Here is a 14,755-nt window from a genome sequence, read left to right on the forward strand (position 1 = left end):
TAAGGAGAGATATTACTTTCTAAGATCAATTATGTCTGCTCAAGTATTTGGGAAGAAATACCAATGTCAGCGACAGCGTCCTTGATTAACAAAGCCATGATTCCTTTGCGATACATATATGATTCATTTGTGGGTGATTTACGCTTCTCTGAGAAAAATGGGCTTATACTGCATATTTGTTAGTTTCACATCTTACACTATGGAAATACTTCCACAGGGAGAGGTAAGAGACAGAAACAATCTGTCTCTGATAGATGAGGAAATAATATTTCACAAGAAAAAAAAAAACACAAACACCTACAATTTTGAGCACATTCTTACCAATGCTATAAAAGATAACAATCCAGCCAACATAAGAATGAGAACAATAAATTCTGCACTCTGTTTTACTATGACTTTTTTCATGCAATGCAGCAGTGGAAGATCACGCAACATTACCCAACATCATAGCTTCCCACCTCACAGTGTTAGTATGGCTGGTTGCACTTGTTTTGCCATTCATGGCATTTACTATGGAATATGAAATGCCAAAACTATAGTACACTGGTACAAACTCCATCTTACAATTTACAATGTTTGACTGACAAAGATTTTCTCTTGTATGTTTAAAGTAGCGTTTTCAGAACTTCCGTCATTTTTTCAGTTGTTTGTGATGACTTATATTTATTATTTAGATGTATGTGCGTGTATCTCACAGTTGCACTCACAAATAGTAATTTCTTGAAATACGGACTATAACCAAAAATGCATTGACTGACATTGAATTAGTCAAAAATTAATTTTATTTGACCTTTTAAGAATCTATTAAATTTGCATAACTTTTCCAGACCTAGGAATCATGCTTTTATGAACACCCTGAAAATAAATGTTTTGTTTTTCGTTTCCCACCCTTTTTTCAGCCCTCAAGGGTACTGCTGAGCAAGAGAGGCTTCACATAGAATAAAGTGCTTCTAATAAGGTTCAACATTCAGTACTCAATAAATCTAGTAAATAATACAACAAATACTAACATGATATAAAAAATAACATTTAAATATCTGACATCACTGGTTCTCTACGTACAGTGGGTACGGAAAGTATTCAGACCCCCTTAAATTTTTCACTCTTTTGTTATATTGCAGCCATTTGCTAAAATCATTTAAGTTAATTTTTTTCCTCATTAATGTAAGATACATATGTATACTCAAGTTTACTGCTGCATTATGTTCTTATGTCCAGTGTTCTTGGCTGTCCATAGTCCTAATTTTATGTTGCGATGGTAGCATCCTAGTAGAATGTCTGTGAATAGTATTATTACTTGGTCCTTCCTGTTGCGCAAATACATCTGTGTCCGCCGCAGCTGGTTCTGAAGGCCATGCAAAGTCCTCCTTAATTACACACAACTAGCAAGGACCAGCAGGCCTAGAGACAGGCCACATATGTGCCTTTGTTCTCAGCGATTAACCCCAGAGAAAAACACATCAGTTCTCTGATGATAAGACTCATCAAGCCTTACAGCACCACAACAAGGCATACTCCACTGAAGGAGATATCTGACCTTTTACCAAGCTCTAATCTGTTAAATTTGTTAAATTTCAACCATCCAGGATGACTTGGGGTAATAGCGAATGGCTTAGCCATATAAGTTGCATCTTTTCAATATCTGAAAGCTATACTCACTGCAACCTGTTACTCTCCAGCCATCTAGACAATTGCATTATTCCTTAAGAGCTCCTTAAGACAAGCTAAGGGCAGTACAATCTGCAATGCCAAAAGCCATTAAGATAATAACACTTTGTATTCAACATTCACTGCTGCAAAAGCTTGCTCTGTAAATAAATGCATACTAACAGCGTTCCAAGCTGCAGCTCTTTCAAAAAGTATACAATTGCATTTAGTAGTAACATGCCACAAGTTTGCATAATATTCTAAAACATCTCATGGCACATTCCAGGTGAAATAAAACTACAGCCCAGTAAGCATCAGCCAGAGTTTTTTTATTTTGTCAGCCTGCCTGTACTACAAATCGGGAAAAGATTTGTATTTGAGAAGTAGATGAATTTATAGCCAAAGTTATATATTAGAGGTGCTATTCCTCCATGGGACCACAGCACTGCAGAGCAGCGTCTGACACCATATTGATTCCTGGCAGCTGCCTTTGGCAACGGTTGTAACTGGCTAATATAGTGAGCTTTCAACCACCCCCGCAGTGGTACAGCCCCAATAAATCAGGCCCAATGATAATAGAGAATCTTGACCTACTAATCTGTAATAAGCAGAGTGCTCGGCACTGAAGGCACAGAGCCAAACCGTGCCGCCCACCGGTGTGCCAGAAAGCAGATAAACAGAAAGAGAGGTGTAGAGAAGTTTTTTTTTTTTTTTAGACAATATCCTCTTTTTATTCTTGCGTGCCTCAGCAAAAAGTTTAATTGAAGACATGCAATTTATCTCAGGTGCAATTTTCTTTATAAATGACCAAACTATGCTGAGTGCTTCAAAATGCTCTGTTTGTGCCTTAGTGATGTTCTATTGACTGCTCTCATTTAAAGAGCCAAACATGCACAGACATGCTGTAGGAGCATCTAGAGAGCTCACTGCTTTAAAAGCAGCTTGCGAGAAGGGAAAAAAAGGTTAGGCGCATCTCTCTAGTCTCGCCTCAGACTATTTATACACCCACTGTCTCCTCCAGGGCAGCTCTCCTTTTTGACTCGGCAACAGTTGCCGTCTGCATTCGAGAATATGAAATATCTCTTCCTGCAGCTGTCTGTGATTCCTGCAGCATTTGTGACGGAGGCAATCTCATGCATTGGAGTGCGTGCAACCTATAAATTTGATTAAGACTGTGCAGGTCAACGATTAGGAGAATTAGATTTGTTGCAGTGTAATTCCTGAAAATTGTGCTTGCTGCAGAATCGCTCTAAAATCATTCCAATATAGAAAGAAATTAAAGCAATAGACTTACATCTCATTACCTATTTCTTTGCCTGTGCATTAAAAACATTGCTGCAAGCAGCAATTATGAAGCCAAGCAGCACACTTGTAGAATGGAATATTGTAATGCAAAGTCGATTTGTGGAATATACCTTGTAAGGCTGCACAGATTTGGGTAGTCATGACAACCGCTGACAGCTTGTGTTTTGAAAACAACTGGTTCAAAGGCTAAAAGCAGATTCATTATTGCATTATTGCTTTTGACCTAAAGCTTAGTGTTAATGGCAAATACAGAGTTACTTTTCAGTATGAAATCTTTTGTTTCAACATTTAGCATCCTCACTATTAACTTTGTAGCAATGCTACAGTCAATCTGAGCCATTTCCATACTAGTAGGTGGCTGTCACCAGAATAATTCTGCTAGTCATTTCAACGTAAATACATCACAGCATTGTGAAAAAATAGCCTCGCTTCCTGATTTTCAATACTTGTGTCAAAATTCTTGACCCATACATGCAAATTCTTTTGGTATTCTTTGGTAAAAAGGAGGGATAATCCGATGAAAACTGTCAGATGAGGTTAAAATGATTCTTTCGACAAAATAAAAAATTATATATCTGTTGGGAATAAATTGAAATCAGCAGTTTTTTAAAATTCAAAGAAAAATGATACTATGATAAAAATTATACTATTTGGTTAAAAAGGTAATAAAGCTAAAACGCACACTTCCGGTTCAGAGTTTGGACTCAGGCAGATTTTTTTTTTTTGAAAGAAGTCTCATAAGATCATCAATCATTATCTGATTAAATAATACAGTAAAACTTATATTGTGAAATAATATTAGATTTAATTTTCTATTTTAATATATTTAAAAATTTAATTTATTAATGTGACACAAAGCTGAATTTTCAGCAGCCATTACTCCAATCTTCAGTGTCATGATCCTTCAGAAACCATTCTAATATGATAATTTGGTGCTCAAGAAACATTTCTAATTATTATCCAGGTTGAAAACAGTTGTGCTGCCTAATATTTTTGTGGAAACCATGATACATTTTTTCAGTCTTCTTTGATGAATAGAAAGTTCACAAGAACAGCATTTATTTGAAACAGAATTTTTTTTGGTAACATTATACATGTTTTACTGTCACCTTTAATCAATTTAATCCATTCTTGCTGAATAAAGGTCTAATTTCTAAAATATTAAACTTATGAACAACTTTTGAACAATAGTGTATCTAAAACTTTCAACTGTAGGTGGAAGAATGTTGCCATCAGGATCAAGAAGACACTCCTCAATCAATGTGCCAAATTTCCCAACGATTTACCATACGGTTCTAGGGGCTGCCACAGACTAAATGACAGAAAAAAGCAGCAGAGAAAGATTAAGATGACTAACAGATACAATATATGCCCACACGCCTTTGGTGCTTGGCCCCATAAAAAGATCGACTGTAGCCCCTTGCAGGTGAGGTTACACGATATGAGTTAGTTAATGCCATTAAATTAGTCTAGCGGGTTTTACATGCCTCTCAGATTCTCAGTATAATAAGCATCATTTATTAGCAAGCAGAACACACCTTGAACTCTTTTCCACACAATGTACCACTGGGATGATCATATTACTGTGCATAAAGCATCCAGGGCACAAACACACAGACACACCAAAACACACCCACACATGTGCGCACACACAAGACTTAAAGGAGAAAAAGAGGAAGAGAGAAACTGTGTGTGTGGTGACAATGGCCATGTTGTGTAAACCACCAGCGCATTGTTTCGTGTTAATGGCATGCCATAGAAAACTCGATCCCATCGAGAGGATACACAACTCTCTCGGGCACAGCTGGGCACCAGTGTTTTACCACCAGAGGAACAATGAGGAAACACAGCAGTCAGTAATCACCGCTGCTCAGTCCATTACTGCATATAAGACAAAACAGAACACTCTGTTCTTTAAAGGAGGCATATCATATGAAATTGTATTTCTCGCTTGCAATAAGAGTTGCATATACAGTAGCTATGTAAACAACTGGAAGAAAATGAAAGTTTCATCTCAAGTACAAACAAACTATCCATTGCAATAAAGCTGCACTAAAGAAAGTGGAAATGGTTGGATTTCTGACATCAGAAAAAAAAGAGACATATAAATACCTGGAGAAAGCTAACGATTTGCATTTCCATTCATCTTAATGGCAGTTGCTTGGTTAGCGAAGGACATTACTGCACTAAGGTGGAAATGGTAATGTAAACTAAATATCACAGATGTTTTTGGTGCAAGAAACCTTGACTGTCATTATAAATGGACATGTTAGTGTACAAAATTTAATTTCTCTTTAGCAATAAGAATTTCATATACAGTAGCTATACAACGGAAGGAACTGAAAGCTTTATTAAGTACAAACAGACTAAACAGACTGCACTAAAGAAATCAGACATTATTGGATTTCTGACATCAAAAAAAATAAAATCTATAATACTTGGAGAAAGCTATCGATTAGCAGTCAATAGCAGTTGCTTGTCTAGTGCATGCAGGTAATCACTGCGTTAAGGTGGTAACGTAAAATTAAAAATGATCACATATTTTGGTGCAAAGAAACCTTGACTATCATTATAAATGGACATGTTAGTGTACAAAATTTAATTTCTCTTTAGCAATAAGAATTTCATATACAGTAGCTATACAACTGGAAGGAACTGAAAGCTTTATTAAGTACAAACAGACTAAACAGACTGCACTAAAGAAATCAGACATTATTGGATTTCTGACATCAGAAAAAATAAAATCTATAATACTTGGAGAAAGCTATCGATTAGCAGTCAATAGCAGTTGCTTGTCTAGTGCATGCAGGTAATCACTGCGTTAAGGTGGTAACGTAAAATTAAAAATGATCACATATTTTGGTGCAAGAAACCTTGACTATCATTGTAAATGAAAAAAATAAAAAATAAATAAAAATGCTAAATTAGTATAATATAACCCCTTTAAAATATATGACAATGTATTATAGATTATCACCCTAAACGTTCACCTAAATATAACATCATTATTCTATCTTTCATAACTAACTACTTATTAAAAATGTCTTTATTTTTCGTTTATTCAAAATCTGCAATTGCAAAAAGTAAGACGTCAGCATTAGACTGTTAGATGGCATCCAAAAATACACAAGTCCCCTTGGGTCCAGTGACAGTTTTCTTGGAGCCGCTGTCACAATGCTAGCTGAGGTAGATTAAAATCTAAAGCTATTTTTGGCCAACGGTGTGCCAGATGCGGACACGGCATATCACTAAATATCTTAATATCACGCATCAGCGTTTGAAGCTATGCCTACAGCCTTACGCATGACGGATATGTGAATGTGCATTGTCATTCAAAAGGCTTTTTGGGCATACACTGTATTTTTCAATTAACATCAGAAGCACAGGCTTCGTTTTCTTGTGTGAAGGTGCAGGATTGTAGAGGCCAGAGTTAAAGGCTCATGCTAAGGGCATATTACAAGAGACTGACTGTGTCATATCCAAAAGGGCAGGATGAAAGCGCAGTGCCAAATATGATTTAGCACATACAAATGCAAGGCTGTCTGTTTCTAAGTGGGCCATCTTCTGCAGATACTTCTAAAAAAATATATAAAATGAAAATGTTTTAGATAGTGTGACCCCATGGACTGAATAATAAAAGGACAGAACAAAAAAAACAAATCCATTAAATCTATGAATGCAATAAATGCCTATTTATAAACCACTAACTTTTAAACTATACAGTAACAATGCAAATACCAACTGATAAAATGTCCACATAATAGTGCATACTTTTTCCATAAGCTGATATCAGATGATATTATCCTGTAACTGGACCTACATGGGTGTACAGAACACCCCAACAAAGTAAATTCTGTTATAATTAAATTTGCCCATCGACAGTTTCTACATTGCACACACATGGTGCATTTTTCAGCTGCAAATATACTGATTACAAAAACGTGGCATAAATGTATTTGCACTGATCCACAATTTTAGGAAACAGTGGATTACAGGCGATAGTTCATTAGCATGCACATCAGGCAGTAAATGAGATACAAGCTGACTGTCAAAACAGAGTTCCTATAGCTTGTCAGAGTAAAGGCACCATAGGAGCATATTTTACCAGGTTAACAGCTTTCCTGACACAGTCAAGTGTTTACTGATTAATTCAAAATTGAAATCTCCAAATGTTAGCCCATTGTAGCCTATTATATTATTTACACTTTCTAAATAACTGAAATCAAAAAAAAAATACAAGTGTTTCAAAATGATGGAGAGAAAAAAAACACAGCGATGCTACGCTCGTACAGTATATGATTTGCAGTGCACCACTGACAGAGAACAGCTGCAGCTGGATACAGAACAGACGATCATTACAGAATATTAAATACTGTAACATGCCTTATTCTCATGCCATTTCCTTCAGTGTGCTGTAATAATCCACCAATCCATAAATCAAACAGTTTTCTCATTAAATTACTTCTGCAATCACAGTTCTGATGAAAGCAATGAACACAGCTTGTTGGGGTCACATGCACAGGAAGTCATATTAGCATAAACGATGGACGGCTGACATGCTGTGGAAGTGGCCATGTGCACGCTGCAGATGGCATGGGAGCTTTAGTCCATCAGTCCACAAGCACGAGAAAGATGTCTGACAACTCACCCAGCCCCCACCCTCATCACCACCTCCATTTATTGGGATATCATAAGGCACACCACCCATCTCCATATTCAAACCCTCGATCACTTTAACAGTGAGCTTCAAGCTGTGGATTTCTTCAATCAGCCTGTTACGTAATCACACATTTTGGTCAAACACAGGGATTCTTCCCCCAGAGTCAGCACTCAGCACGTTTCAGCATTAGCATGAAGCTACACTCTCAGAAATACCACTCATGCAGATTACCGCCTCTGCTCTCCAAGCTTAGTGTTTACTCAAGGCCTGGGCCAATTTTTCTCACCAAATAAAAGTTTGTCCACATTTGCAATGCAGAGGGCATGCAAAATTTAAAAAAATAATTTTAAATTGTCTTGTTTTGCATACAAACAGCAGTTTTAAATCATCACAGCAACACTACTGTTCACTTGAATTTTTACGCTTTGAATTCCCAAACAGTTTAATTTATTAGCAGTTTTAAATCACCAAAGGGACAATAGAGCCCACTTTCATTTTCTAGGCTTTGGATTCACAAGTCACTTAATTTCTTAGTAGGGTTTTGTTGACTCAATCTACATCGGCTGTTATTGGCCAAACCTGAAAGAATGCCAATCACTCACTGGTCCCTGCAGAATGCTAATGCATTTATTGGCTCTTCTACTGCATCCTCAGGCCTTGTAGAGATTTAGTGAGATTACAATCATTTGGAAAGAGCCATCTGGAGAATGAGTGGGCATAACAGAGGTTACGAACTGCATGTTGGAGAACCCACCACTCCAGATTTTCTGTCTGTCAGACTCATGCACCCAAGAACATTGGCTAATTAGTCACCAATGCATAAGAGTTAAGAAAGATATCAGACTTGGATATCAGTCAGAGCCTTTCGAGTAGTGACTCCCAAACAAGAGTCTAAAGTACTTCAGTGAGGAAATCAAATTAAATTAACAATCAACACTTTAAGTATCTACTTACTGAAGACACATATTAAAACCAGACCTTCAGAAACAAAGACTTAAGACAACAAAATATTCAATGACTCACCTCAGCAAGGTGAGGCATGGGGTTAAATCCACAGAGATTACATACAACGCTTTTACATTCAGTGCAGGTGTTGTAATTAGGAGGGTCCTTCGAGCCCATGTTAAGATTCACTTTGCAGAGTGGGCAGGTGGATGGTTGGGGTGCACTTTCAGGATCTTTTACTAATTTATCCTGTCCAGTTTCAGGTTTATCCTTTTCTGAAGTAGGTATCCTTGATACTTTGGCCTCATTGTGCTGCTCTGGTTTCTTTTCAACAGGTGGTTTGTTCTCTTTTTCAGGAAGTACCTTCTTAGTTTCTGTTGCAACAGATCCTTTGCGAGATGTTGGAGGTGTAGCCTTGGCAGAGGCCACTGAGCCTTTGCGAGAAGCTGGTGCTGTGGTAGATTTACCAGACTCAGTAGAAACTGTGGAGCCTTTTCGTGAAGTTGGAGGTGTTGTGGATGGCTCATCTTGAACAGCTGAGGAGATCAGATTAGACGCCGAGCTAAATAATGAGGATCCAAAGCCCAGAACTTTCCCGGAGACAGCAGAAACTGACTGTGGTGAGGGTGACCGAGATCTAGTCGTTTCTGTCAGTCCAACAAATCCACCAAAGAACTTTCCTGTGGTTGACTCAGATGGTTTAGAATAAGTAGGCTGTGCTTTAGGACCACCTAATCCAAAACCAAAGAAATTTGATTCCTGTTTTGGGGGTCCAACCTCGGCAGGTGGAACAGATTTTACGGGAGTGGCTGTATCTTTGGGTGGCTGTTGTTGTGTTTTCGCAGGATCTTGTTGAGTATCGTTTTGCTTAGGAGGCTCTCTTCTTGGGGTGATTGTATCAGTTGCCTTAGAGTCAGTACCTGCCTTTTGTTGTGGGCTTGGAACTGAGATCTCTTTCTTTATTTCTTGAGCAGGGGCAGCTTTCTTTTCAGCTGCAGCAGGTTTCTCATCAGGTTTAGACTCAACGGGAGCTGTAGATATCTTTTCAACTTTGGATGGAGTTTGGTCATCTTTCACTAAGTGAACTGGCTGAGGTTTCACTGTGGGACTTTCAGATGTTTTAATCCCTGCCTGTGCCCGTTGTACCTGGCAATTCAGGCAGAGCCATTCCTCAACCTGAAATAATTATAAGACAATTACTGGCAATAATATATTTCATACTCTACTGTAATGTCTTGCAGTAGGTTTATATGTAGAAAACCTAATAAATAAACTACAAAAAACTGCTGCTTCAACATACATTAATATAACAAATTAAAATTAATTAACACTTATTCACATCATTAACATTGGCTCTGTGACAAATTTTTTTACCCTTACTTTACATATCTGTAAGTGAAATGCATAAAAAAGCCAGTGAGGGTCAAAGTTGAACTGTTGTTGAACTTATTTTTATACCACTTAATTACACAAAATAACTGCCTCAAGTAACACTGCTAGCGAATTTGTCTTGGGAATTTCAATGGCTCGCCACACTGACATCATGACTACAATAGAGATGTAAATTTTTTTTTTCGAATTTCGAATATTCGTAGAATAAAAAAAAAATCCACATTCGAATCCAAAAATGTTGCATTTGAATTAAAGGTCTGCGTCAGCCGTCAGGCAGCCTTATCAGTGGCGCACGAGATGCGATGACGATGTATGTGTCATTGATTGCATTTGAATGCTTTTGTTAGCCTATCCAGTTGAACCCATTAGATGCAGTGCTGCTACGTTGTTCATTCATATATTGCAGAAAAACGAGAGCATCAGTGTGGAGAAGATGTTGTTTACATTCCACATTCGAATCCAAAAATGTTGCATTTGAATTAAAGGTCTGCGTCAGCCGTCAGGCAGCCTTATCAGTGGAGCACGAGATGCGATGACGATGTATGTGTCATTGATTGCATTTGAATGCTTTTGTTAGCCTATCCAGTTGAACCCATTAGATGCAGTGCTGCTACGTTGTTCATTCATATATTGCAGAAAAACGAGAGCATCAGTGTGGAGAAGATGTTGTTTACATCAAAACTGAAACCAAGCCGTTCATCAGCGTTGCACTCACGTCTCGCAGAGAGCGGCATGTTTAGAAAGCCATGTAAAATTAATGTAAATTCTACTTTTAAAAAACATGTCTAAAGACGTTATGGCATTTTTTTCCCCATTCCACTGTATCTCATGTTTTTAAATGAAGAAAGTAGCCTACTCTTTGTGATTGGTTTTCGGTCCTTTGTATTAGACTATACATACATGCATCGTGCTGTTTTTTTTTCTAATTGTTTAAGCAAAGTTTATTAATTTTATATGGTTTATAAACATTATTTTAAACATTATGCACTTTTTTTCAAAGATAGTCGTGTTATTTTATTACGCTTTGAAGAAACGTGCATAATATTTTGCTCGATGCGCCCTCTTGTGGCCTCAGGAGAGAAGCCAAAAGCTTTTTTCCCCCTAACTGAAATTATGCCTTTTAAATTCGAATATAATTTGAATTTTTATAATATTTAAGCAGAAAATTCGAATTTAGTTTTTCAGTCATTTTGACAGCCCTAGACTACAAATGGCTCCTCTTAAATATTGATTTTAAAAACAAAATAAAGCAAATAAGCAATTAGCGGAAAAAAGTCAAAGATATACTGTACTTAGCAGCATTCAAAGTAAACAGAGATATAAAACTATAAGTGAAATTTGAGCTTAATGATAGAAGACTAAAAATGCATGGTGAAATGTGAAACTGTTTTTGAATGTAACTTTTTTGGAATGTCTAAAAAATGTAAAACAAAATAAATAAAAATAGTTACATTTAAAAAAATAAATTTCCAGAATGCCAGTCACATTGTTATGTTCTGTAATATGATGAAAATGCAAGTTATACTGGCGTACTGTATGTAAATACTGTATATACAGTATAATGGAATAAAAGACAAGAATGGTACATGGTTCTTAAAAGTCTTAAAAGTAAAGGTTAAATGTCTTACCTCTGTTTGACGAGGCATTGGATTAAATCCACATTGGTTGCACACTGTTGTCTTGCATTCTGTGCATGCGTTAAAATTCTTGGCATCCTCTGAACCAATATTGAGTTCCACTTTGCATAATGGACAATTGGTCTTGCCTTCTTTAGGAGCAGGTTTCTGAGGTGGTTTGGGTGCTGTGACTTGCTTGATTTCTGCTTTTTTCTCCGCTGGTTTCTCTGCATCTTGCCCTGCATGTGATTTGGTGTCTCCTATCTTACTAGAGGCTTGTGCCACTGCAGATCCTTTGCGAGATGTGGGAGGAGTAGTCTTAGCAGAGGTCTGGGAAACTGTGGATGCTTTTCGAGAAGTTGGTGGTGCTGTGGAAGGTTCATCCTGTACAGCTGAGCTGATTAAATTAGATGCTGAGCTAAATATAGAGGATCCAAAGCCCAGAACTTTTCCAGACACAGCAGAAACAGACTGTGGTGATGGTGATCGAGATCTAGCCGTTTCTGTCAAGCCACCAAAGCCAAAGAGTTTCCCTGTGGTTGACTCAGATGGCTTAGAGGAAGCAGGTTGTACCTTAGGACCACTAAATCCAAAACCAAAGAACCTGGATTCCTGTTTTGGTGGCTCTGCCTGTGGAGGTGGAGCAGATTTTTCTGGAGACTTGTCAGACTCCTTTAAGAGTGTGTCAGTTTCTTTGTCTCTCTTTGAATCTGATGTTTCTTTCTTCTTAGATGATGCAGGTTGTACCTTTATGTTTGTCTCTAGTGGTTGTGGTGAAGCTGAGACTGATTCTTTCTTTTGGACATCCACTGAAACAGGAGTCTTAGTTTTATCAAGGATGGCTGCAGTTTGAATCTCTTTCTTCTGGGTTTCAGCAACATTAGGAACCACGGTTGACACTAATGATGGTGCCCCTGGTGTTATACTTTCTGTTCTTAGATGCGGTGCTGAGGTGGAGACATTTTCAGGTTGTTCATGGGTCTTCATTTTTGGAGTTCCTTGTGGTTCCATTCCATTTAATGCTCGCTTTGTTTGGCAGTTCAAACAAAGCCATTCATTTACCTGTAAGGAGAGATTAAAAAGTAATTCTTGACTTCGTTCTTCCATGATATTGATGGAAAATAAATATGAGATTGATTTTTCATGGAGACCACTAAACAAAATACACTGGAGCTGGAGCGACCAAGCATTTTAGATAAGTGTAAATTAATCTGCTCTGTTAAAAGAGTGTTAGCAACAGAACAGTAGCATTCTCTTACCTCTGTTTGATGGGGTGTTGGTTTGAATCCACAGAGGTTACAAACAGTGTTCTTGCACTCAGTGCAGGTCCTGTAGATAGGGATGTCCTTTGAACCCACATTAAGATCCACTTTGCAAATAGGACATGCTCTGGTTTCTGCTTTAGGAGCTGCCACTGCTACTACTGAAGCTTCAGGTACTGCTGAAGCCTGTTGCACCTGCTTCTCATCGGTTTTGTTCTCCTTTGGCTTGTCTGTTATAGGTGCCTTTGTGTCACCAGTAGGAGGAACTTGTTGAGAAGTAACAGATCCTTTCCGAGAAGCGGGTAGTGTTGGTGTAGTCTTAACTGAAGTTTGGGAAACCACAGATGCCTTGTGAGATGTTGGTGGTGTTGTAGTCTTTACAGATGTTTCAGAAGCTGTGGAAGTCTTACGAGAAGTTGGTGGCGGTTTGGAGGACTCATCTTGAACAGCTGAGGAGATAAGATTAGATGCAGAGTTCAAAAAGGAGGATCCAAATCCCAGAACCTTCCCTGAGACAGCAGTCACTGAAGGCTGAGGGGATCCAGATCGAGCACCACCAAAACCAAAGCTAAAGAAACCTGATTCCTCTTTAGAAGGTTCTGGTATCTGTTGTACAATCGATTTTGCAGGAGAAGGATCATGTTTTGGCATTTCAGTTGGTTGTGTTGAAGCTTGTGTAGGTTTGTTCTCTTGATTCTCTTTAGCAACTGATGTGCTTATCTTCCCAATAACATCTGGCTTATTTTTTGGAGACACTGGAATTGGAGTATGTATGAGAGCCTCCTTGTTTTCTGATATTATTGGTGTAGATGCTTTGCTAACCTGTGGCTGTGGTTGGGCAGAGGGAGACACTTGAGCTTTCTTCACCTGGCAGTTCAAACACAGCCATTTCTTAACCTGTAGGATAATAATCAGAATTAGAATTAAAATAATAAAAGATGTTCTTGAAATTACATTGAATTGACACTGAATTAATTGAATTAATGCAATAACTGATGCATGTGCAACTCACAGAGATACAAAGAAACAAATTAAATGCTCTTACCTCAGTTTGATGTGGCATGGGATTAAATCCACAAAGATTGCACACCGTGTCCTTGCATTCAGTGCAAGTGTTGTAATTTGGTGGATCCCTCTTTATGTCCATTTTACAGAGTGGACAGGCTTTTGGAAGCTCTGCAACTGGTCTGTTAATTTTCACATCAGCGATTGGTTCTTTGGTCATCTCATCCTGTGGTTTAATTCCCTCTTTTTTCTTTTCATCCTGTTTCTGTGTAGTAATAAGTTTGGCTTCTTCTGCCAGTTTTTGTGTGGCTTGTGAAGCTTCTGAAACTTTTCGAGAGGTAGGTGGTGTTGGAGTTGTCTTAACAGAACTTTGGGACACAGTGGATCCCTTACGAGAACTTGGTGGAGTTTTGGTTGATGACTCATCCTGAACGGCTGAGGATATCAGATTAGATGCTGAACTAAGGAAGGACGACCCAAAACCCATAACTTTCTCAGAGACAGCAGATTGAGGAGAAGGTGACCGGGATCGAGCACCTCCAAAACCAAAGCCAAAGAAACTAGACTCTTCCTTAGTCTGTTCGACTTTAGATGATGGTGCAGGTTTGGAAGGAGAAGCTACACCTTTAGTTTTTTGATCATTTGGAGTTAGACTAATTGTAGGTTTTTTAGTCTCTGCTGGAGGTTTATTGTCCTGCTCAGCAGGGACACTCTGCTTCTTTTCTGGGGAAGTTGGAATTTGAGCCACTTTATTTTCTGGAGATGCTGGTGGTACTTTGTTGGACTGCGGTTGTGGCTGAGCAGGGGGAGGTCCTGAGGTTCTCTGTACCTGGCAGGCCAAGCATAGCCATTCCTTCACCTGTTGATTATTTAAAAAAAAAACTTTATGAAACCATGAAACATACTTTCTTTTAAAAGTCAAA

General features: G+C 38.1%; 1 protein-coding gene across 1 annotated transcript in view; it reads right to left on the minus strand.

Moving 5' to 3' along the window:
- Nucleotides 1–14,755, minus strand: part of pclob (piccolo presynaptic cytomatrix protein b) — a 76,735-nt gene that overhangs the window by 38,052 nt on the left and 23,928 nt on the right. The window contains exons 12-15 of the mRNA XM_016243187.1: nt 13,873–14,691; nt 12,825–13,724; nt 11,578–12,627; nt 8,636–9,733 (exon numbers count right to left, since the gene is read on the minus strand). Coding sequence (XP_016098673.1) covers nt 8,636–9,733; nt 11,578–12,627; nt 12,825–13,724; nt 13,873–14,691 — 3,867 coding nt within the window. The remainder of the gene's footprint in view (nt 1–8,635; nt 9,734–11,577; nt 12,628–12,824; nt 13,725–13,872; nt 14,692–14,755) is intronic.

This window comes from Sinocyclocheilus grahami, unplaced genomic scaffold, assembly GCF_001515645.1.
Source record: "Sinocyclocheilus grahami isolate Dianchi unplaced genomic scaffold, SAMN03320097.WGS_v1.1 scaffold22.1, whole genome shotgun sequence".
NCBI lineage: Eukaryota > Metazoa > Chordata > Actinopteri > Cypriniformes > Cyprinidae > Sinocyclocheilus > Sinocyclocheilus grahami.